Source organism: Leuciscus leuciscus, assembly GCF_965113295.1.
Source record: "Leuciscus leuciscus genome assembly, chromosome: 6".
Classification (NCBI taxonomy): Eukaryota; Metazoa; Chordata; class Actinopteri; order Cypriniformes; family Leuciscidae; genus Leuciscus; species Leuciscus leuciscus.
The window spans coordinates 45008790-45032755 of record NC_138730.1 but is presented as its reverse complement, the minus strand read 5'-3'; the positions used below and the strand labels follow the sequence as shown (position 1 = coordinate 45032755).

The 23966-nt window shown below is 37.0% G+C and overlaps 2 protein-coding genes and 1 long non-coding RNA gene across 3 annotated transcripts in view; 1 reads left to right on the top strand and 2 right to left on the bottom strand.

The window, feature by feature from the left end:
- Positions 1-9486, bottom strand: part of upf1 (UPF1 RNA helicase and ATPase) — a 33495-nt gene extending 24009 nt beyond the window's left edge. The window contains exons 1-6 of the mRNA XM_082172980.1: positions 9125-9486; positions 7216-7352; positions 6013-6102; positions 5745-5912; positions 4543-4723; positions 3401-3562 (exon numbers count right to left, since the gene is read on the bottom strand). Coding sequence (XP_082029106.1) covers positions 3401-3562; positions 4543-4723; positions 5745-5912; positions 6013-6102; positions 7216-7352; positions 9125-9295 — 909 coding nt within the window. The 5' untranslated portion in view covers positions 9296-9486. The remainder of the gene's footprint in view (positions 1-3400; positions 3563-4542; positions 4724-5744; positions 5913-6012; positions 6103-7215; positions 7353-9124) is intronic.
- An 833-nt stretch (positions 9487-10319) lies between these two features.
- On the bottom strand, positions 10320-23542 carry pgpep1 (pyroglutamyl-peptidase I). Its single transcript, XM_082173262.1, has 5 exons — positions 23344-23542; positions 22080-22132; positions 20455-20571; positions 18985-19217; positions 10320-13086 (listed from the first exon to the last, which is right to left on the bottom strand). Exons 1-5 carry the CDS (start codon positions 23372-23374, stop codon positions 12894-12896), a joined length of 627 nt encoding a protein of 208 aa, XP_082029388.1. The 5' UTR covers positions 23375-23542; the 3' UTR covers positions 10320-12893.
- Positions 13094-18396, top strand: LOC309501255. Its single transcript, XR_014206821.1, has 2 exons — positions 13094-14455; positions 15018-18396. It is a non-coding gene; the product is annotated as an uncharacterized lncRNA (long non-coding RNA).
- Positions 23543-23966: the final 424 nt, after the last annotated feature.

Below are 23966 nucleotides of genomic sequence, written 5' to 3'. Positions count from 1 at the left end.
TGTTGCGCGATGTTAATCATGCGGCGCCCGAGTGCATTTGACCGGCATAACATCTGCATTTGTCAGACTGATTGGCCGGTCGCCGGTCACGGCCGATCACGTGAAAATCGGCCAATTCCGATCACCAGTCGATCAATCGGTGCATCTCTAGTTTAGCTTTATGTGTGTGTGCTCTAGGGTATCTCTCAGAGATCGTGCGAGTACTACAGAATAGAGGTCGACCGATTCATCGCTTTTGCCGATATATCGGTACCGATAGTTGATCGGTGGAACTATCGTTGTCGGCAAAAATCCACACCGATAGTTTTTCCGGGTTGCGTCCGTTGCTGGATCGGCTGAGAAGTGTGCGCGGTCATTACACAGCATGAGAGCGCTGAGAAGAGACTGCTGGCATTATACAGAGCGAGAGCGTGACATAGGCTATGTTTCTAGGTTATAGCTAAAGAAACACATTTGACCAGTAACATTTTAATGTTTAGAGTTCATTCTATAGAACTTCTCATTTTAACATATTCATATTTATATATTTATTTCATTTAGCACATTTCAGTTCAGCACTGTTTTACTTGGAGTGTTATGTTAGTTTTTAATCCCAATATCCATTAAAAAAATATGAGTTGAATAATCAGTTATCGGCATGTACAGTCAAACCTAAATATCGGTTATCGGTAAAATCCACTATCGGTCGACCTCTATGGTCGAATGCTTTAAAAGTCATGCATATGATAAAAGTTTAGTAACGACGCAACAGGCTCGATTGGGCAAAGTATTTTAACGCAGCGTGCAGCTCGCTTGTACAGATGATGAGGTGATGTGAAGCCATGTGCTCATTTTGAAAGAGAGAGCGAAGATGCGCTGGCGCTAAATCACTCTGGCTGTTTGCGAAATTACGTTAAACAGAGTTTTCGAATTACTGATTTGATCTGATAATCTGTGTGGATTAATTTGCTCATTCAACCAACAAGCTAAATGAATTACAACCTTAATGAATGACAACCTTATAAAGACAGAAATCTGCGGGAATGAGTAAAATTATGCGCAATACCTGCACCAAAATTCAATTTTAATTGCAATAACCTCCAACACATCATATTACACACTTAAGAGACAAGTTTGGTCAATAATTTTAAATTGCATCCTTATTGTGGATTAGGGCTGTCACTTTTGAGAAAAATATAATTCGAACGGGTATCAAATATCAAGCAATGTATTGGAATATATTCGATTATCTACATTTGCCTTAAAGGGATACTCTACTTTTTTTGGAAATAGGCTCATTTTACAACTCCCCCAGAGTTAAACAGTTCAGTTTTACCGTTTTCGAATCCATTCAGCCGAACTCCGGGTCTGGCGGTACCACTTTTAGCATAGCTTAGCATAGATCATTGAATCGGCCAGGACAGTTAGCATCTCTCTCAATAAAAAATGACCAAAGAGTTTCGATATTTTTCCTATTTAAAACTTGACTCTTCTGTAGTTACATCGTGTACCAAGACCGACGGAAAATGTAAAGTTGCGATTTTCTAGGCTGATATGGCTAGGAACTATACTCCCATTCCTGCGTAATAATCAAGAAACTTTGCTGCCGTACCATGAGTCCAGCAGGCGTAATGATATGACACAGTGCCCTACAGAAGAGTCAAGTTTTAAATAGGAAAAATATCAAAACCCTTTGGTCATTTTTTTGAGAGAGATGCTAATGGTCCTGTCCGATTCAATGATCTATGCTAAGCTATGCTAAAAGTGGTACCGCCAGACCCGGAGATCGGCTGAATGGATTCGAAAACGGTAAAACTCAACTGTTTAACTCTGGGGGAGATGTAAAATGAGCCTATTTCCAAAAAAAGTGGAGTATCCGTTTAATGTTTGAAACAGCAGGTTATCAACTTAATCTATAGGGGAATTATCACCCTACGTCACACAGGTTCTACTGCGCATGTCGGGACCAAAAGTGGTAAAAAAATACGCGGAGAACATTCCGAAAATTAAATATAAACTCAAATATATATAAAAAATGTTTTAAATCGAGCTATTAGTATTATTCTTAACCGTATCCGTGTAATGATCAGCTGTTAAACGGATCTTTCTGCAACCACGATCCGCACGCATCCCGGATGTTTACAAACCTATAATTGGTCTATATGAAGTGCCACTATAGCCAATCACAAAATTAGGCTAACGTTACATGGAAAAAAAGGTGCCGACCGGTTGTGCAGGAAAGTGTGCAGGAAAGTATGCAGTCATACGATGTTGGACGCCTGGCCACGCTGTGTTTCTGACTCCACGGCCTCATTTGGATGGTAACTTGACAGGTGAGCGCGAAGATTGGATCTCGAGGATGCGCAAATAAACCGTTTTTTTGCAAATTCGGCAATCTACCTTATCTTTAACGGTTACTTTACCATCTACGGCGTAGAAACCAAAATATTTCCAGACACTACTTTTTAGATGAGTTGGAGTCGTAATTGTCCGCTCAGGCTGGCCGTTCTGTGCGTTATCTTCCATTTTCATAACAGGGTGGGGCTATTGGCTATTATTCGATCTAATCATAGACTATAAAAAATGCGCTAAACATGGCACTTTAAAAACCGAATAGTTCATTTATAGTTCGATTACGGATATTTCACGTCATGTTCGAATGCATAGTCGCATATCGAATAAAAAGTGACAGCCCTATTGTGGATTTGATTAAATCATTCACAGATGCTAATTACATCCTGCGCATTTGTCTTTGTTTTGATTTTCACTTGACACTTGTATTTCAAACACATTTCAAACAATTTAAAGATTAATCTCAGAGTTGGTTGATTTTGTTCATGGCGTTAGAACTATTTATTGATTTTTTTTTTAAATGTCTAAAGAAAATGAATGGAAAAATACCTCGAGAACTAACAGAGCTGAAAAAATGGATGGGCACGGCTGCGCTCCCGAGTTCACTCAGAAAGTTAACCAAACAGAAAATGAAAAGGACTGAATGCCAGTCTGTCAATCAAATCCGCATCAAGACTCAACCCATGGCAACGTGTCAAGGCAATGACGTCTCAGATAGTCATTAACAGTAAATAAATGACTTTCGAGAGATTCGTTACAAAAGTGCAGATTAATAAAGACGCTAAACACGGAAGCTCAAACATGCGCGTGACTCGCTAGAACAGACCTCATTGGTTCTCGAGCCTAACGCATGCACATTTGAGCAGCTTCTTTTCCTTTTAATGACGGTTGGCAAACCTACTTGAAGGTCCATACCGCCAAACAGAAAATTTACAGACAGCTAAAAGGATCAGGGTAAAGATAGCTGATACCGTTCAGTTAAAAAAAAAAATGCTTATACCGATCCTTGAGATCGGCTCAGGACATCCCTACACAGGAATAGAGTTGAAGAGCAGAAAGGTTTTCATACTTGGGACTCTTTGAGTTTCTTGTCGTAGTCAGCCTCTAGTTTGACCAGCGGCCCAAAAATATTCTGGTACTGATAGGCATCTTCGTAGCGTAGCAGAACGTGCTGGGGTTCCTCATCCACTCCAGGTTTCTCCAGATCTTCCAGGGTCGCTGTTGGGTTTTCCTACAAACATGATACAAGATTAGGATGCTCATAACGGCACTACGGTTCTGCATTGTTGCAGTGTTTTCACTCCATAAGAAAGATGTAGGGATGCAACAAAATGAAAATTCTGGGCCGAAACCGAAACTTCTGGGCCGAAACCGAAACTTCTGGATGCACTCGGCCGAAAACCGAAACTGACTTTAAAAAAAAAAAAGATTAGTTTCTTATTTTAAATAACTTTTTTAATATAATTGTATTATTAGACTTTTAAATTAAATGCAATAATTCTACTGAATCTGAATTTTAAAAACTACAAGGCAATAAAATAACCACACTTTTATTTAAAGTAACACAAAGGACAGAAAATAGCCCTATATTAAAATATTAAATATCAATATACATCTATATATTATTCTTCATTCAGTTCTATGCAATAGACTCAGATTTAAAAGTCTTGACTCAATGTCAAGTTAAAGTACAGTCTTAAACTATTATTATCAGAGCATGTGAGCATATATCAGGCAGCTGATCAGTGAATGAGAGGGTAGCGTCATTTTACCAGCGTTGCCCAGCACAGCTATACCATGTGACAGCACAGTAGGGATATTGCAAACAGAGAAATTTCATGTCGGCACTTTATTTGAGTGGATTTTGCTTTTCCGGTGAGCGTGATCGGTACATGAGAAGAGAGTTTGGGGCATGAGCGACAGAGCAGAGCGCGCAGTGCATAAGCAGAGCAGGCGCGCACACACACACACACAGAACAGAGAGCGCGGCGCACACATTGAGCGGAACATTGAGCAGGCGAGCACACACACACACGGCACGGAGAGCGCGGCGCACACATGGAGCGGAAAAGGCAGTTCGTGAAGTTACTAAAAATATTGCGCGAGAGTGAAACCTGATCCCGAACACATCAGCATATTTTCGACCTTTTTTCTGTTTCGCCCAAAATGCAAAATCTCGATGCATCCCTTGAAAGATGTAAATCACTGTACCTTCCAGAGCTCCTCGAGTTTGTTAATCTGCTGGGCCGTGATCTGACGGGCCCTCAGCTGCTCCTGCTCGGACGGGATCTTCACCAGCCAGGACAGAAAGCAGCGGTCCTGGATGAGCGGCTGCCACTGAGAGCTGTCCCAATTAATGTCCTTCAGACTGCTCTGACTCGCGCACGGCTGCCTAACCACACAAACACACACACACACCCATGAGACGGAGCGACAGCACACGCTTAACAACATGCACTTAACAACAACCACTGTGTGGTTTCACAGCCTCAAGTGGTGTGATTAAATTTACATGAAACATTTTTTAAAAATTCAACCAGTCAACATGAAGTGCAATCAATCTCTAGAAAAAAACAGAAAAGAATGTTTTATGCACTGCTCTTATTTATGCATTTATGTATACAACTATTGATTAAAAAGATATAAAACTTAATTCATAAAAATCCTCTTTTTTTTTGGTGCATTTATCTACATTATCATTAGCACATTAAAAGCAATTATGCTAGCACACGAGGCACATAAAGTGCCAAAGTTTCTTACACTCACGCCCAGTTTCATTATGTACACATTTAAATGCAAGCAACATTAGGGACTTCCTCCATTTCATTTTCAGTAAGCATGTACCTTCACACATGAAAGAGTTTAGACACTCAGTGTTCACAGTTTAATAGCCTTAAAGGAATAGTTCACTTCAAAATAAAAATTCTGTCATCATTTACTCAACCTCAAGTTGTTTCAAACCAGTATGAATTTCTTTCTTATGCTGAAGGCAAAAAGAAGATATTTTGAAGAATGTCGGTAGTTGGACCCCATTGACTTCCATAATAGGAAAAAAAAATAAGTAGGAAAATCAACTGTTTGGTAACAGAGATTCTTCAAAATATCTTCCTTTGCGTTCAGCAGAAGAAAGAATTTTCATTTTGAAGTAAACTAATCCTTTAAGGTAACCTTGTAAAGCTTACAGATGTCGTATACATACCATAAAGACACAGCTAGAAAGAGCATATTTTAATTGTATTGTTGTTGTTATAAAAAACAATTACTAAAACTCCCTTTATTTCCTGATGTCTAAAAGACATCAATTTAGATTTGGTTCAACCCAGTCATAATAAACTCCTGTGATGATTGTTTCCACAGAAACAGCAGTTTGTGAATCAGAATGAAGCCGCTTGCAAACGAGAGGAGAACTTCACCTGCACAGAAGCACCACGACAGAGTCCGCTTTAGCCGGGATGAAGCCGAGAAGGAAGACGTTACGGCAGCCGCAGTTATAGCACTCCAGAACCGTCTCTCCCAGCGGCCCGTCCTTATGCAGCGTCACCTCCTTACATTTGGCCCTCACCAAATGGTTCACAATATGACTAAAGACGACAAGTGTGACATAAGACATCAGCCTTTAAGTGTTAACAATGCTTTGGATTGAATTTAACAACACAAACGTAATCTAATTGGTGGACTCACCTGCCAGAGGTGTTGCCCCGGCCATTGCAAAACCATTTCTTGCTGGTGTTGCAGTAAACCACACATGCTGGATCATGGATGCCACAGTAGCTACAAACATACAAAACAAAAACCAGCCCACAGAATGATTACTGTAGCGTACTATAGCAATACACTGACACACACTAGCGTTCAAATGTTTGAGGTTGGTAAGATTTATTCATGTTTTTGAGAGAAGTCTCTTATACTCACCTTGGCTGCATTTACTTGATTAAACATACAGTAATATTGTGAAATATTATTACAATTTCAAATGACTTTTCAATTTCAGTATACTGTAAAATGTAATTTATTCCCATGATGCAAAGCTAAATCACTACTCCAGTCTAAAGAAAACATTCTGATATGCTGATTTGCTACTCAAAAAAAATATTCTGATTATTATCAATGTAGAAACTTAGAAAATTAATAGAAAATTCAAAAGAACAGCATTTATTTGAAATAGAAATCTTTATAAACATTATAAAAGTCTGTGCTGCCATTTAAATAATGACAAGTTAAATCATCTGTAAATATACACTTTTCTTTACACAGTCATTTTGACCTAAAATCTTACTGATAAAATAACTACCCAACCACAATGACCTAGCCTACATAAATGAGGCATAATGTACACTGTACAATCAGAAGGGTCACGCTAGCCTCGTGGGAGTTTGTTTGTTGTATAAATGATTGGCCGACTGCAGTTGTCTGGGAAAACTGCACAGTGTCATATACAAATAATGCTGTGAGTGATCAGAGGTACACGTTTCAGAGGATCAAATCATGCAATAGTCTATATCTCTCACAGCTATATCCCTTATGCGCCAGAGAAACATGCGCGCTTTAGAATATTGTCTTTGAACTTCCGGGTTGTGAACTTCCTCTGTATATCTCTACGGCATCGCTGAAGAGGAGTGATTAGCTGGTGAAGTGGATTTACTTACTGTAAAGTTAGCAAAAGTTATCATGAGGATTGTAATGTTTAAAGCAGTCTTAACAAATAAACCGGGAAGATTGTAAATGAGTCGTTCATTCATAAATCGCTGTGAAAATACAGACCGGAGCACAAAAGACAGCGAGCGCGGCGCTGAAAAGGGGCGGGGCTACATAAGCACTATAGACACATAATTAAGGCACGTGAGATCAGGACAGGTGTGTCATCATCATCATCATCTTCAGTACCTGCAGGCGTGCACCGGCAGATCTTTAGTGTAGTAAGTGTCTTCCTCATCCTCCTCAAAGTTCAGCTCGGCCAGAAGTTGGCTGGTCTTCACCACTGCATCTTCTCCGTTGGGCAGAACTCCGTCAGGCCCGTTCACCTGAACACACAACGTTTCACTTTAAACACATTTTTCTACAAAACAAATCTTTAAATAGCACAAAAAGTGAGAACAGGATATTCAATCCACTGCACAATGCACATAACCCTCGAATCACACACATCTGCAACTTACACCAGCAGAAAACTACAGCACAAGTGATATTAAATCAAGCATAAATACACACTTGATTTACTAAAACAATGAAACTTCTTCTGCCGCCTCATGTACTTAAAGGGATAGTTCACCCAAAAATTTTAAAAATGATCTCAAGACACTCACCATCCTAGATGTATACGACTTTCTTCTTTCAGCCAAACTATTTTTTTTTAAAGTTAGATTAAAAAAAAATTCCTGGCTCTTCCAAGCTTTATAATGGGATTGAATGGTACATGAGTTTTGTAAGCGTAAAAAATGTGTTAATAAAGCCTTCTGGAGCGAAACAATGCGTTTTAAAAGAAAAACATAAATTTTTGTAACTTTATAAACTATATAATCACTGGTTTCCGGTAAACGGCCGTACGCGAGTCTAGTTCCGGCGGAAGAGTTGACCTCTGACCCGACGCATGACTTAGGAGTAGCGTAATCTTAGGTAAGAGTTGACAGTCCGCCTGGGCAACAAACTCAAGCTCCTCCCACAATTCTCGTTTTAAACTTCTAATTCATAACCGGTGTTTTGTTTTGCTCCATCCTCCGCGCTTCAGCTTTCATCAATACGTCATGCGTCGGGTCAGAGGTCAACTCTTCCGCCGGAACTAGACTAGCCGTATGATATGTATTACTTTTATGATGGATGGATGCGCTTTTTTGGGCTTCAAACTCTAAGGCACCATTCACTCCAATTATAAACCTTGGAAGAGCCAGGATTTTTTTATTTATATATATATAACTCTTGATTGTGTTTGGCTGAAAGAAGAAAGTCATATACATCTAGGATGGCTTGAGGGTGAGTAAATTATAAGATATTTTTCAATTTTGGATGAACATTATGCAACATATTATTATCAGAGCAAACATTAAACAATATAGCTAAATCATTCACCTTTAAACACACCAAATCATCTACCTGACCAAAACAAGCCCTACAATGAAACACTCACACTAAAACCTCAAACATATTCATTTAACACCAGTGTAGCTCACAAAAGAAACACACAATAACACATGAGATGCAACTACTGACATAAACAAGCCCTAAAATACCTAAAAAAAATGCTCAAATACAGTGCATAATTTTATAATAACGCCAAACAGTTAATAAATGCATCATTGAAAGTACATAAATACATATCAAGTGGCAGAACTACATAATAAGAACATCAACAGTAAACAAATATCTGGCAACACACGTGACAGCTGTAGCCAACTCAAGCTATCTGTAATAACACGTGCGGTTTCATATTTTAAGAAATCTAGATTAACGTTACTATTAACGCCACTGTGGTTCACAAAAGTCCCTCAGAAAGTCTGAAAATACACCTGGGGATCCGCAGCTAACCAACCGAAACAAGCTATTTGACATAACACGTTCATCATCAATAATAACATACAAGATAGTATATTCGATTGAACTTATTAGTAAATAAAACTGGTTAAAACATTAATGTAGTTGACAAAAGTCCCTCTGACAACTCTCTCTCTCTCGGGCGGCCTGCTCTATCGTTGCTAACGCTACCGCGCGGCTAACGCCTGCTAGCTCGCCATATTTGCACTCAAACGCGTTCTAGCCCGCCTGATTTAAAGCTCGTTTGTGTGTTTTTATGCGTTTATACCTGGTTGTCGAGCTGACTCTGGGTCTGGCCTTGGGTTTGGGTCTGGCTGGGCAATGTAAAGTCGGTGAACTCGAACTCGGAGCCCTGCGTGTCGGCCCCGAGAAGCTCCGTTTCCTCTGTGTCCAGGAAGGTGAGCGTTTGCGAGCTCGGCCCGTACGCCTCCACACTCATCTTTATCCGGCTCTATTGACCGCCTTTTCACAGGAAACACCGAATAATCCGTCCGAGATGCGGGAGAAGGATAACCGACCGAAGCGCGTCGGGCGACGTTTGTTTTGATCCGAAGCGAAGAGAGGGAAACGGCGCGCGCGACGGGCTCGTGCAGAAATGAAAGCAAACGATTCCGGAGAAAGATTCGACTCCCACTCGAGAGCGCGACGCGCGGTGACGTCACGGGCGAGCGCAAGCGACGTAGAGCGCACAGTGCCGCTGACGTGTACACACGTTTGCTGTTTTTACAGGAAAAGGTCTGTTTTGTAAACATTTTACTGTCATTTTAGAGCTTCTCTCAACGACACATCGTCTAGAAATAGATGTCTAGCTCTTTATGAAATATTATATTGTTTTTAATCACCATGGGAAAATTGGGAGCTGTGACAAGTGCTGTGAAAGTTTATCTATGTATCATCTTTTTGCTCTTTTATAACTTTTAATTGCTTTTATTTTGTGGTTATTTTAATTCCTTTCTGTGTAAATCACTTTGAATTACCATAGTATATGAAATGTGCTATAATAAACTTGCCTAGCGCAAAATATTTTTGTTTTGCAAGACAAAATAAAGACGTGATGAAGATGTGCATGGCCAGTGTCTTGAAATATTATTTAAAAAAATATAAATCCTTTGATAAATATTATGCATTACGTTTTAACATCATAATAATAGTTAATAACCTTTAATATTTGTAATTATCGAATATTTGTGTTTTTATGTATCTAACTTCAGATAACATCAAAAGGTGAATAAAGAATGAAAAACCTGAAATATTTTGACCTCTTAATACACACTTTCATTGTACACATACTTATTAATAGGTGTATATATATTTATAATATGATAATAAAATTGGTAATGCAAGATTTTAGAACGTGCAAAACACAATTTCACTAGTGATCTCATACATTTTCCTGTATTAAAATGTAATGTAAAAATTCACATCCATTTTATGAATTTAAGATAAAAAACAAAACAATTAAATAAGGCAGAAATCATTTATTAAGAGCTACAGTTTATAAAAAAAGTGGAAGAATAAGGAAACACAAACATAAAGAGGAAACACAACAGCGTCCACCAGAATGTGGGAATATTAATGTATACACTTGAACAGATGTCAGAACACTTAATACAATACAACTGACCAGTGGAAACAAGGAAATGCTGAAAATAACAGTGTTTTTAGGCAACATTAAAATAAGGAAGATTCACAGCATGATCTGTTTGGTCCAGTATGTTGTAATTAATAACTCATATTCCTGTAAAAATCTTAGAAAAACAAGCTAAAGAAAGAAAATTAAAACCATATGCAATTTTAAATCACTTTTTATAAAATCATATAATGGACTGAGCCATTATAATGTAATGGAATGCAATGCAATGTATAATGTAATGTGATTTAATGCAATGCAATGTATAATGTAATGGGATTTAATGCAATGCAATGTATAATGCAATGTATAATGTAATGGGATTTAATGCAATGCAGTGTATAATGTAATGGGATTTAATGCAATGCAATGTATAATGTAATGGGATTTAATGCAATGCAATGTATAATGCAATGTATAATGTAATGGGATTTAATGCAATGCAGTGTATAATGTAATGGGATTTAATGCAATGCAATGTATAATGCAATGTATAATGTAATAGGATTTAATGCAATGCAATGTATAATGCAATGTATAATGTAATAGGATTTAATGCAATGCAATGTATAATGTAATGGGATTTAATGCAATGCAATGTATAATGCAATGTATAATGTAATAGGATTTAATGCAATGCAATGTATAATGCAATGTATAATGTAATAGGATTTAATGCAATGCAATGTATAATGTAATGGGATTTAATGCAATGCAATGTATAATGTAATGCAATGTATAATGTAATAGGATTTAATGCAATGCAGTGTATAATGTAATGGGATTTAATGCAATGCAATGTTTAATGTAATAGGATTTAATGCAATGCAATGTATAATGTAATGGGATTTAATGCAATGTATAATGTAATAGGATTTAATGCAATGCAATGTATAATGTAATGGGATTTAATGCAATGCAATGTATAATGCAATGTATAATGTAATAGGATTTAATGCAATGCAATGTATAATGTAATGCGATGTATAATGTAATTTGATGCGATGTATAATGTAATGCGATGCGATGTATAATGTAATGCAATGTCTAATGTAATGTAATAATTTAACGCAATGTATAATGTCATGCAATGTATAATGTAATTTAATGCAATGTCTAATGTAATGTAATAATTTAATGCAATGTAATGTAATTAACCGTCAATTAGCAGTTTAAAGAGTTCTTTTAGTTTGGACCAAAATTCGACATAGTCCAAAAATCCAGCATTTTGCAAAGAGTAAGAAAGCAATATAAGAAGAAAATCTCAAACAACGTCCACTGAGAGAAGACAGACATCACCTTACAATCATCTCACGACTTCACATTTCGTATAATTAACAAAAGCCAAACCGCTGATGTCTTCACAGCTAGCACTGATAGCATTAGACCTTGGATTACTCAAAAGGCATCAGATTTAGGTGTCTTTATGTGGGACCCTGTACATAAAATGGTGAAAAACACACTTGTATTGTACAGTTAGGTTTGATGCTTGTATCCTAAAAGTCTGGTTACTCACTTTGGCACTTTAATAACCAGACAGACATAGTTATTATGTCTTTATATCACTGTCCAGCAGGCAAAACATTGTTTTTACTACAGTGTGTGTTTGGGGTATTTTTGAAAGCTGCAAACGATAAGAGTTACGTTTAAAACAGTGTTAGTTTACAGTCATTGAGATTAAAGTTTTTATCAATATTTTAAATTATGTTTTTAGTTTTGTTAACTATAAAAACCCTGATTTGAAACGCTTAATACTACACACATACTTAAGTGGTAACACTTTACAATAAGGTTAGTTAACATTAGTTAATGCATTAACTAACAATAAGCACTAAATATTTTCTGCATTTATTAACCTTTGTTCATGTTAGTTAATAACAATGCTCATGTTAGTTCACAGTGCATTTAAAGATTCAACATTTGAGCTTAAAAAAAATGTCTAAACTAAGATTAATAAATGCTGTAGACGTATTGTTCATGTTAGTTAACTAATGTTAGCGAATGAAACCTTATTGTAAAGTGTTAGCACTTAATCTGTTAAATAACGAATCTAAAAACAAGACGGCGAGAGAAAGTGTTTAAATACATGATTTTTTTTAAATGTACCTGCAAAGACATACATGTATATTGTAATGCAAATGTAAAATGTATAGTTTCGACATGGTTTTCACATTAGAATGACGTCTGTTTTATGCATAATACCAAATCTCTGCATGTTTCAAGTATACCCCATTAAAGTGCTTTCCTCATGATTTGAGCCCGGCTGCAGCGTTGAGTTTAGCACACGAGTCGATTCTCAAACCAGCTGAACGCTCCGTGTGCGTAGTAGTAGCACACAAGTTGAGGTATCGAAGTCTTCAAATGCGCATGAACTCTTGAATCCAAACAAGAGCGTGGTGTGAGACTCTCACTGGTCGTGCAGACAGTGTTTCTTTCCCTTGTTTTGCTCCATCAGTTCAAGCATCTCCAGAACGACGGCTCTGAGGGCGCGAGCGAGATCCTCTGCGCTGTACGGTTTTCCCAGAGGAGGAACATGGACAAACGCGGATCTGCCGTCGCCCAGAAACAGAGACGTGTAGTAGGTGTAGTCACACAGATACCTGAGGAAACAGGAGGGGGGATTTGGTTACACTTTATTTTAAGGTGTCTTTGTTACACTGTAACTATACATTTAAGTACTGGGTAATATTAAGTAACTACATGTACTTACTAAAGGGTTAGGATTTGGGGTGTCCTTGTTACATATGTTACATGTACTTACCATAGTAATAACAGTAAATTATGCATAATTACATGCAACTAACCCTCAACCAAACCCTAATCCTACTCTAACCCTATAGTAAGTACATGTAGTTGCTTAATATTACTCAGTACTTAAATGTATAATTACACTGTAACAATGACACCTTAAAATAAAGTGTAACCGGATTTGGTTTGGTTTGGTTTAGCGTTAGTTGCATGTAATTTTGCATAATTAATAGTTGTTACTATAGTAACTACATGTAACATATGTAACAATGACACTGTACAATAAAGTGTTACCAGGTTTATTTTTATAAAGCCCTGATCCTAAACTTGAGTCAGATGGCTGGATTCATGCCATTTACAAGTTCTCAGGCTCACATTTCACCATCCAATTAATCCCAGATGGATAAAATCAAGTCTCACTCTACATTCCTGGGCAAAATGGGCCAAGCCTAAAATGGCCAGATTTACTAACCGCTTGTGCCAGGGCGCCAGTTAAAAAACTACTATCATGATTTACTAAAGACACGCAGTGAGAAAGAAGCACTGGAAAGGCGAGGACAGGGTTATTTTTGTGGCTGATATTATTGCATATGCATTTCTGTAGGAATTTCCCTTTCAGACGCAAAACTTATGGGAGGAGAATATTTAAAGGGGTGATGAACTGAGAAATAAAATTTTCCTTGAGCTTTTGACATATTAGACGTCATCATACTATAAGAATATCCTGTAAGTTTCAGAACTGAAAACTTCCTTGTAAGTCCAATAAAAGCTTTTATTGACACCAGGCACAGCGAACGACCGGTTTTTCAAAGTGGGGATCTATGAGGTCAAAGGGTATTAAACCCCGCCTCCGCAGAAGAAGATCAACGTCTACTTCAACACTGCCTGTTTAGCTCCGCCCACCGATTCGTGCATTACATGAAACTCATTATAATATGCAAAACTGTTAGCCAGTCATAGCAGTGGGCGTTTACTTCCAAGTCTTCAATGCGGCACGCCCATAAAAACCGAGCGTTTCAGGAGCGAGGCTCAAAACCAGGGCAGAAGATAGCCTATTACTTATTCATTTTGATGTTTTTGAATGTAAAAACCAAGCGAACGTCAGACAACAATATATATATATTTTTAAAAGCCAGTTCATGACCCCTTTAAATGATAATGCAAGGTTATTTACTAAGGTTTGCGCTCCTCAATTTACTGGTGTTTGCGCCATTATTTACCGCCCCCCAAAAAGCACGTCTTAAAGGATTAGTTCACCTCAAAATGAACATTTCCTACTCACCTCAATGTCTTTCTTCAGTGGAAAAGAAATTAAGTTTTTTGAGGAAAACATTTCAGGATTTTTCTCCACACAATGGATTTCAATGGCAACCAAGATGTTGAAGTCCAAATCAATGCCGTTTCAAAGGGCTCTGAAGTGCTTCAAAGGGCTCTGCACGATCCCAGCTGAGGAATGGGGTCTTATCTAGCGAAACGATCTGTCATTTTCAAAAAATTTAATAAAAATGTATATACTTTTTAACCACAATTGTTCATCTTGTGCTGGTCTGCAGGCATTACGTAATCACGCTGGAAAGGTCACACTTCACGTCATCTATCGAAGTTATTTGTCTGTGTACTCCGGTTTAAAAAGTAGGGAAGGGCGAAAAATTCCATCTCATTTTCTCCTCCAACTTCAAAAACCGACCGTATATAATAATAATATATATTATTATAAAAAAAATAATTCGTGACCTTTCCAACGTGATGACGTAATACGTGGCGCGTCGCAGACCAGCACAAGACGAACAATTGTGGTTAAAAAGTATATACATTTAAATTTTTTTTTGAAAATGACCGATCATTTCAGAATAAGACCCTATTCCTCAGCTGGGATCGTGCAGAGCCCTTTGAAGCACTTCAAAGCCCTTTGAAACGGCATTGATTTGGACTTCAACATCTTGGTTGCCATTGAAGTCCATTGTGTGGAGAAAAATCCTGAAATGTTTTCCTAAAAAAACTTAATTTCTTTTCCACTGAAGAAAGACATGAACATCTTGGATGGCATTGGGGTGAGTAGATTGTCAGGAAATTAAAATTTTGAGGTGAACTAATCCTTTAAACCAGACGCTAACTGGTAGATTGTGTTGGTCATTATGGAAATTATAATTTCCATAATGACCAACGCAATCTATCAGTTAGCGTCTGGTTGAAGACAAGCTTTTTCTGTTCTTTAATTTGCGCATCAGTAGATCACACGCAGAACTCTCCAATCCCATCGGCACTGTTTTGGAAATGCTCTTGCCATCCTAACTTGCCCGGTTTAGTAAATCTGTCTTTTAACGGTCTTAAAGGGACGGTTCACCCAAAAATTTTAATTCTGTCATAATTTACTCCAAACACGTGTGAGTTTCTTTCTTCTGCTGAACACAAATGGAGATATTTTGAAGAATGTCGGTAACCAATCAGATGTTGGACCCCATTGACTTCCATAGTAAGAAAAAAAATGCTATGACAGTCACTGGGGCTCATCAACCGTTTGGTTAAAATTCCTCAAAATCAAAATATCTTCTTTTGTGTTCAGCAGAAGAATGAAACTCATAGAGGTTTGAGAGATAGACACATTTTTGGGTGAACTATCACTTTAACCATTTTAATCACAAATCACTGGTCGGGAAATTAGCAAGAATTGCACAAATACTGTAGATAAAGTTGTTTTGTTTTTTTACAGGTCAGTGTTGTTCCCTCAATGTTAATGCCTTCAAACTGTTCATGAGTAGTTAATAAATGTCTCCCAGTTAGTTTGAGTTTAATGTGAAACCAAATATTCACTAACGGGTTCAAATCTGGACTCTGACCACATCTAAAACATGAGCCAATTCTTGGCTGTCTTTGCAGTTTGTGCAGGAGCATTGTCTTGTTGAAAATAACATCTGATCATTCCTCTTTAGATAACACATTTGCATTTGTGGGAAGCAAGCTGTTCTGCAATATTCTCCTGTGCTTCGAATCATTAAAGAGTTTTCACAGTGAAGTAGCTCATCAGTTCCAGCAGCTAAATAGACACTCTTCCTTCATGCTTCACTGTGATAGAGATGCATTTATTATTATATTTCTCAGTAGATTTTGGAAGATTTCACCATGCGATTCATCACTCCACACACAACTTCCCATATTCTGGGAATATTTGTTTTTCTGAGACAGCAATGGCTTTTTTAGTAGTGCATTTGCTTAAATATAGCCATTTTCCTAATCAATAATTTGTGGTTAAGACAATTAAAAGCTACGTTTTTAGCCATTTTGACCCATGTTTTTGCTCACTTTTTCTTAAAGGGGTGGTTGATTATGATTTAACTTTTCTAACTTTAGTTAGTGTGTAATGTTGCTGTTTGAGCATAAACAACATCTGCAAAGTTACGACGCTCAAAGTTCAAAGCAAAGGGAGATTTTTGCTTTTAAAGAAATGGCTTTTTAAGGACTACAACAGACGGCTGGTAGAGACTACACCACATTCCTCCCGGGTTAGTGACATCACCAACCCTAGAATTTACATAAACCCCGCCCCCGGAACACGATTTATAGATTATCAAGACAGAATATGCTAATCAATGACTAGAAGATAACTACACATAAGCTTCATAAATTCATCAACTAACCATTCAGAAATGTCCTGTTGCTTCTACATGTTTTCACTTCTTCTCGAGTCTCTCCATCATTGTCTGACTTCGGTTTGAACATAAAAGGCTAAAAATGTTTTGAAATTTTCAGTGCATGTGTGTGTGAGGTAAAAGAACACTAGCTCTTGTAGCTCCGCCCCCTGTGCCGGGAGCAGCAGCTCATTTGCATTTAAAGGGACAGACACAAAAACGGTGCGTTTTTGCTCACCCTTAAAAAGTTACTATTTTAACATGCTATATAAAAATAAGTGGAGTATTTTGAGCTAAAACTTCACACACATACTCTGGGGACATCAGAGACTTATTTTACATCTTGTGAAAAGAGCATTATACCACCCCTTTAATGAATATACTTTGTCACTTAGAAATAAGTAAGATTACCGAAGTAAAATGCCATTAAAGTCAGCTATTTTCATTAGCTGCTGATTGAAATTGAATTCAGATTGTAAAGGGTGATCCGTTCGAAAGGACATGTAAACACCTGATCCGGAAAGTTCTGTGCATATGCAATGACAGAAATGGTGTAATGAATTATGACTTGTTAAATATATGTTAAATATATTGTCGTGTCAATCTAAAATTCTCCTTTCACTTGTCATCTGTGAAGTGCTGCAGTTCAGTCCTTGCTTCGGTCTCTCATCCACGGATGCGGGAAGGGGCGATAATGATAAATGTGCTTGTCGTCTTCTAATTAGGACCCAAAATAGATAAATATTAAATCTGATTAATATTAATAAGAAGCAATGGTAGGAGGCTGGTTATAATGCGCTAACAGCTGTATACTGGTACAGTGTGAGCATGTCTAAAGATCAAATCCAACTTGAAGCTTGTGACATATAAACCTGATCTATTTATTTAGCGTTCATGTAAACACTATGTTCGGATTCATCAATCAGAATGATTTTATTCCGACTGAAACAAAATGTGTTCATGTAAACGTATATAAAATACAATGAGAACATACAGTACAAAACACACATACAATCTGCGGTCATAAGATTACATATACCTCGCAGAATCTGCTAAATCTTAATAATTTTAAGAAAAATCATAAATATTTGTTTAATATTAACTTTTTTTATTTAGCAACGACACAGTTTTAAGAATCTAGCATATGTAAACTTGTGAACAGCGCGACTTTAAACAAAAATTTCTTGTGGACTATATGTAAACATTTGTTAAGTGAAATTTGTGCAGTATGCCAATTGTGTATTTTATGGGCCTTAGGGAGAGTGTGCAATATGTCAGTTGTGTGTTTTTTGTGTGCAATATGCCAGTTTTTAATTAAGTAACAGTTTTAAAGTTTTATAAGTGCCAATGGAAGGCGTTAATGTGTCTACTACTATACATACGTACCTATTTAAATGTATATGAGAGAATGTTCATGAGAGGATGTCCTAAGGAAATGTCATTCTTTTTGTGAATTGTCTTTTGTGTTGTCTCTGTAAAGCTACGGAATGGACAGAGTCCAAAACAAATTTCCCTTCGGGGACAATAAAGTATATCTTAATCTTAATCTTAAATATATGCAATATGCAAAATGTTAAAATGATTTACGTTTTAGAAATTCTGCAAGGTATCAAGTAAACTTATGACTGTAAGTGCACATATTATGCCATTTTTACAGCCTTGATTTAGTTTTTTCCTGCTTGAATGTTGATTATTTTCCTCATATTCTCCATTGTTGCGGCTCCTCTCTTCCCAGTCTGTCAGTTCCCGTCTCTATGAAGCCCCTCCTCCTGAAAAGCACACTGTGCTCTGATTGGTCGGCTGGATCAGTGTGTTGTGATTGGTCGAGCGCTTCGAATGTGTTTGGGAAATGTCCCGCCCCTTACCATAACCACCAGTTTAACACACTACTAACTAACTCAACCAGGCCCCGCCCCTTTATTCTGCGTATGAATTATTATAATGAGGAATATTGTGACGTGTTCGTTCCCGGAAGAAACTCAAGACTACAATGGAGGCGTTTCAGGGAGTTCAGAAACACTGACACTGATATAGAGAAGAACTCTGCAACATTACACACACTAAATAAGATGAACATGGAAAAAAGAATAACAGCATTTTACTGCGTTAGAGAAACGTCCATACCTGCCGGCGTCCTTCGATACAGACACAGAGACCCCAAGCCCAGAGGAGTTGACGCTCTTACAGACCGCGTCCATGTCTATGACAGAACGGATGCAGTCGGGTCCTCCCTCCATACAGCAGCGGGACTCGGGACAGAACCGGCAGTTGTCCAGGCGCATGTAACCCTGGTTATGACCACACTGTTCGAGTGTTACTGTGGTGGCCATCCCCGAAACGCCAACGTGGACAACTAACTTTGAAAAAGCAGAAAGAAAAAAGAAAAATGTAAAAAATAAAAATTGTATATAAAATGTGTTCTTAATAGCGCTGTCAAAAAAGTTTAATTTCTGTGGTTTAATGCATTAAAAATAATTAATTAAATTAACCAGTGTCCTGGTTCAAACTGCTTATTTAAACATTCTTGGAAACATTTGGGATAATGTAAGTACACAAGTCTACAAAATATATAACATTGTTCTAGTGTATTAAGTGTCTAGACATTTTAATCCAAAAATCGTACATATTGTGCCTTTAATAAGGCTGTCAAAAATTATGTTGATTTCTGTGGTTTAATGCATTAAAAATAATTAACCCAGCATCCGTATATATGCTAACATCCCTGTACTAGCGTTACCATATATGATCACGTGATCTGTGCGCTGAACCAGCTTCCGTGAGCCAAGAGATCCACATTTATTACTTAGGCTATTTAAATAAACTTTGCAAAAAATATTCCTCTTTTAAAAAAAAAAAAGTATCAGCTGTATGGAAAGTGACCCATATTTGGGTTTTGGCCACTAAAAATGTGTACAATTGACTAATTTACTCATGGAGCCGCACTGAAATCCTCATATCTCTGGAAATTAAACATGTTGGGCCTTAAAAATGAAAAAACTAAAGTAAAAGTTTGTTAAGAACCAGAATCTAAAAGGATATTAAGAGATTCTTAATACTTCTCGAGTTACAGGCATGCAAACTTCAGGCAAAAACACAAGAAGTGCTTTTTCCGATTTTTAAACTGTCACCGACAAACACACACACACACACACACTATATATATATATATATATATATATATATATATATATATATATAATATATATACACACACACACAAATATACATACATAAATACACACACAAATATATACATACATACATACACACACACACACACACACATATATATGTATATGTATGTATGTGTATGTGTGTGTATGTATGTTCGTATGTGTGTGTGTACGTATGTCCGTACATACGTACATACATACATATATATATATACATATACATAATACACACACACACACATATATATATATATATATATATATACACACACACAAATGTTTATGTTAGATGCGATTCATCAGCGCTCGTTTATATAGATATAAACTCATTTGATACGACACAAACATGCGGTTATGATGTAATGTTTTAGGTTTTTTAGCACGAGCAAGTGTGATTTTCGGGCAGATATAGTGACGCTACTTGTGGGAGGTGCTGTTTCCATAGAGACGGCAGGAGACTCTGGACGGTCTGATACTCCACAGGAACTTCAGCAACACAAAGGTTTATTTCGTCACCCAAACCCAGTTTCTCCAGCTCCTGAGAAGAGGACATTTTTTACAGAAGAAAACGTTACAGCTTCTCATCTTATACAGAATCAACTTTGTCTCAAAAGTTTCTCCTGAGATTCCTCAAGAACATAAATGTAACCTAAACGAGTCGACAGACATTCAGTATGTAGACAGCAGCTCAGGACATTAGATGAGAAATGTTGAGATCTTTGACTTTCGATTGCAAACTGTGTATATGATCAATATTGAGCACAGTTTGAGACATGAGAGCTGAGATCTTCTGAAACACTGAAATGTACACATGTAATTATGGTATTTTTCTCATTAGAAACTGAGAAGTGGATTGTTTCAGAATTAAATAGTTGTTAAAGTGCCTCTATTATGCTTTTTGGGATATTACCTTTCATGCAGTGTGTAATAAAGCTGTTTGTGAATGTAAAAGGTCTGCAAAGTTTCAGAGATTAAAGTGCAGATAAAAATAATTATTGTCTCTCGAAAGAAAGAAGTGAATCTGAACTGAAACGAGTCGTCAGTAACTCCAGCTGAACCTGCGTAGGTTTGTAACTCATTTGCATAATGCCAAACTATGGTCCTCATTGGCTGCTGCCGGTGAACAGCGTCTCTTTGCTCCGCCCCCAAACACTGTAGTGTATCTGAGACTGGAAGAGTTTGGTTCGTGTTGTTCATGTGGAGAAGACGCTGTTTTCTGCTGACAAAGCAAATCCACTTTGATGAGATTAATACGGTAAAACTGACGCCATCGTTATTGTTCGTATCACTGAGTATCAAGAGCTGAGGAAGAGCTGAGATTCAGATATCATAATAAGCATTTTGTTTCTGACTCGTGCTGTAAGCGGTCGACCAATCACAGCAGACTGGGCCATCTGACCAATCAGAGTAGAGCAGGCTTTCGGGAAGGTGGGGTTTAGAGAGACCGAATCTTTTATCGAACCGTTTCAGACACTGAGAGAAAAGAGCTGATGCTTCACCATAAATTATGAGAAAATGAGAGTGTTTTTAATCTTGGATGCATGTAAACCTGTTGCAGGAGACTCCAAAACAACATTAGGAACCTTTAAAATAGCATAATAGGGGCACTTTAAAAAGATGTCATCTGTGCTTTCTGTCTGCAGATTAGATCCAAGCTTTGTTGAAGATTTCAGACAGCGCCGCCAACACTTGCAAACACTCCAGAACTGTCAAACATTATCCTTATCTAGTAATCATTAATAGTTGTAAACTGCTGCCTAACATATTCATTCCGTCTGTTTTACTGAATACATGACATTAACTAACTAACCACATAATAACGTATGAATATTATTGACATTACTTCGATACACTCATCACTGACTGATAACAGAAGTGTAGCATTGAAACAAGCTGCTTTGAAACAATGTGTATTGTAAAAAGCGCTATGCAAATTAAGTTATATTGAATTGAAGTTTACAGTTATGCGGAAGTCATGCATAAACAAACATAAGTACAGATCATAGTTCATGGTTGATCTGATCTGCTCAGGTGCAGATATCATACCTGTACTGCCACCCAGCTGGCATTGACCGCATGTTCACCAAACGGTCCAAAACCTACAGAAACACAACCATATGGCAGATGTAACTGTCTTATATATATATATACACAGTATATACTTGATTCTGATTGGTCAATGGTGTCAAACTACAGTCAAACATTTTAAATAATGACACTAAACTGAGTAACAGTTGAAGAAGAAATGAAGAATCAAATCAATATTTCATGTCAATGTATTTATTTGGTAATTAGCCGTATGATCGGCAGAATAATGTGCACTCAGCCAGTAATTATTATCCAATATTAAGAGAGAAACAAGATTTCTCAGCTACGGATGACTGTACATTATCATCAACTTCTCTTTTATAACCGTTACACCCTTTAAACTCAACATGCTCCCAGGACAAGCTGGAGTCCAGAGTCTAAGACTGGATTTAATAAGTAACTGCATATTTTTTTATCAGTTCTATCCGGAAAAAAAAGTAGTATTTAAATGTGCAATGATGATGGAGATCAGATGGTAAATTCTTCTTACTTTAATATATAATAGTACTGAATGATTACACTACAGTACAGTCATATACAACAAACAGGATGATTATCATAAAGCTAAAACTATTAAAAACAAATTAGTTCATTTATATAAAGCTGAACCAAAAATATTAATATTACATGAAAAAAAATCTGAAATGTTGCCTTGACTAATTGGAATATGTTTAACTTAAAGCAACAAATAAATAACAACTTAAATCTGAAATAAAAAAGAAAATTTTTTTTTGAGAATTTATAAAACAATAATTGATATAAATATTAATATTAATAAAATATATTATAATAATGTAATATAAACAATACTGAATTAACACTGACTCCAAACACTTCAAAGAATGCATTAGTACAGTATTGTAGTAAATGTCCAAACAAACATAATCGAACATATACATGGTAGACGTCCCAAAACAGAACTATGGTAAATATAAAAATTGAAAATTAAACTTTGTATTACCATGGTAAATGATAAAAACATGAGAATCATAGACAGTAATAGTAAAATACATGGTATATCGACACAGTAAAGGAAGAAAAAAAACAGACAAGACAAGACAATACTAGACAAGACACGAAAAGACAAGAAAACGAAACAAAACAAAACAAAAGAGAAGCAGACTCAGCTGTCACTAGAAAAACTCTTAAAACTAAAACAAAAACCACATGATCCATCAAAAACATTCCGTTTTCCGCTACCAAGACTTTCATCACAGTTTACCTGTCACGATCACCGTCTTCTTCTGGTCCATCACTGACAAACAAGCGAGTTTCGATCAAGAACAGAAGAATGACCATCAGATGAGATCTTCACACACTGACATAAAGAACAACATGATGATGATCAACGACTCTTCCTCTCTTTCTCTCTGTCTGACCTGAGATCAGTGGTTACGGCGCACACCAGCGCCATCTGTTGCCTGGCTGTATTTACCCCGGGAATTATATTTTAAAAATATAAATAAATAAAAAACTATCACCACTTTATATAAATCCTCGAAGATGATTATATAAATATATATACATCGCGAGCGTCATGCGTGCCTCAGTGTGTGTGTGTGTGTGTGTGTGTATGAAACGTCTGTGCCATTCATTCACAGAGACACAGAACATGCATGATTCCAATTTAAATAGTCTTTATGCGGTTTAATATTGACAGACACTGGTCTATATCGCGATTTTATTTAAGTTTACTGACCTACTTTTCATCTAAAAGTGTAACTAACTAAGTAACCACCGGAAGTGCGAGTACACTGCTTGGCGATTTTGAACGTTACGAAACCAGGAAATGAAATAAAGGCCTATTGACAGAATGTTCAAATGAACCAAGACTGTTTAAACTCC

Bases quoted from the DNA above. Each gene is read 5' to 3' on its own strand.
- pgpep1 (XM_082173262.1), bottom strand. From the start codon at position 23,374: ATGGACCAGAAGAAGACGGTGATCGTGACAG. The intron at 19,218-20,454 runs GTAGCGTCACTA...GCTTTTTCAAAG, and splicing joins GGAAACAGCACCTCCCACAA to TTAGTTGTCCACGTTGGCGT. The intron at 13,087-18,984 runs GTATGGACGTTT...CTGTTTCCTCAG, and splicing joins GTATCGAAGGACGCCGGCAG to GTATCTGTGTGACTACACCT.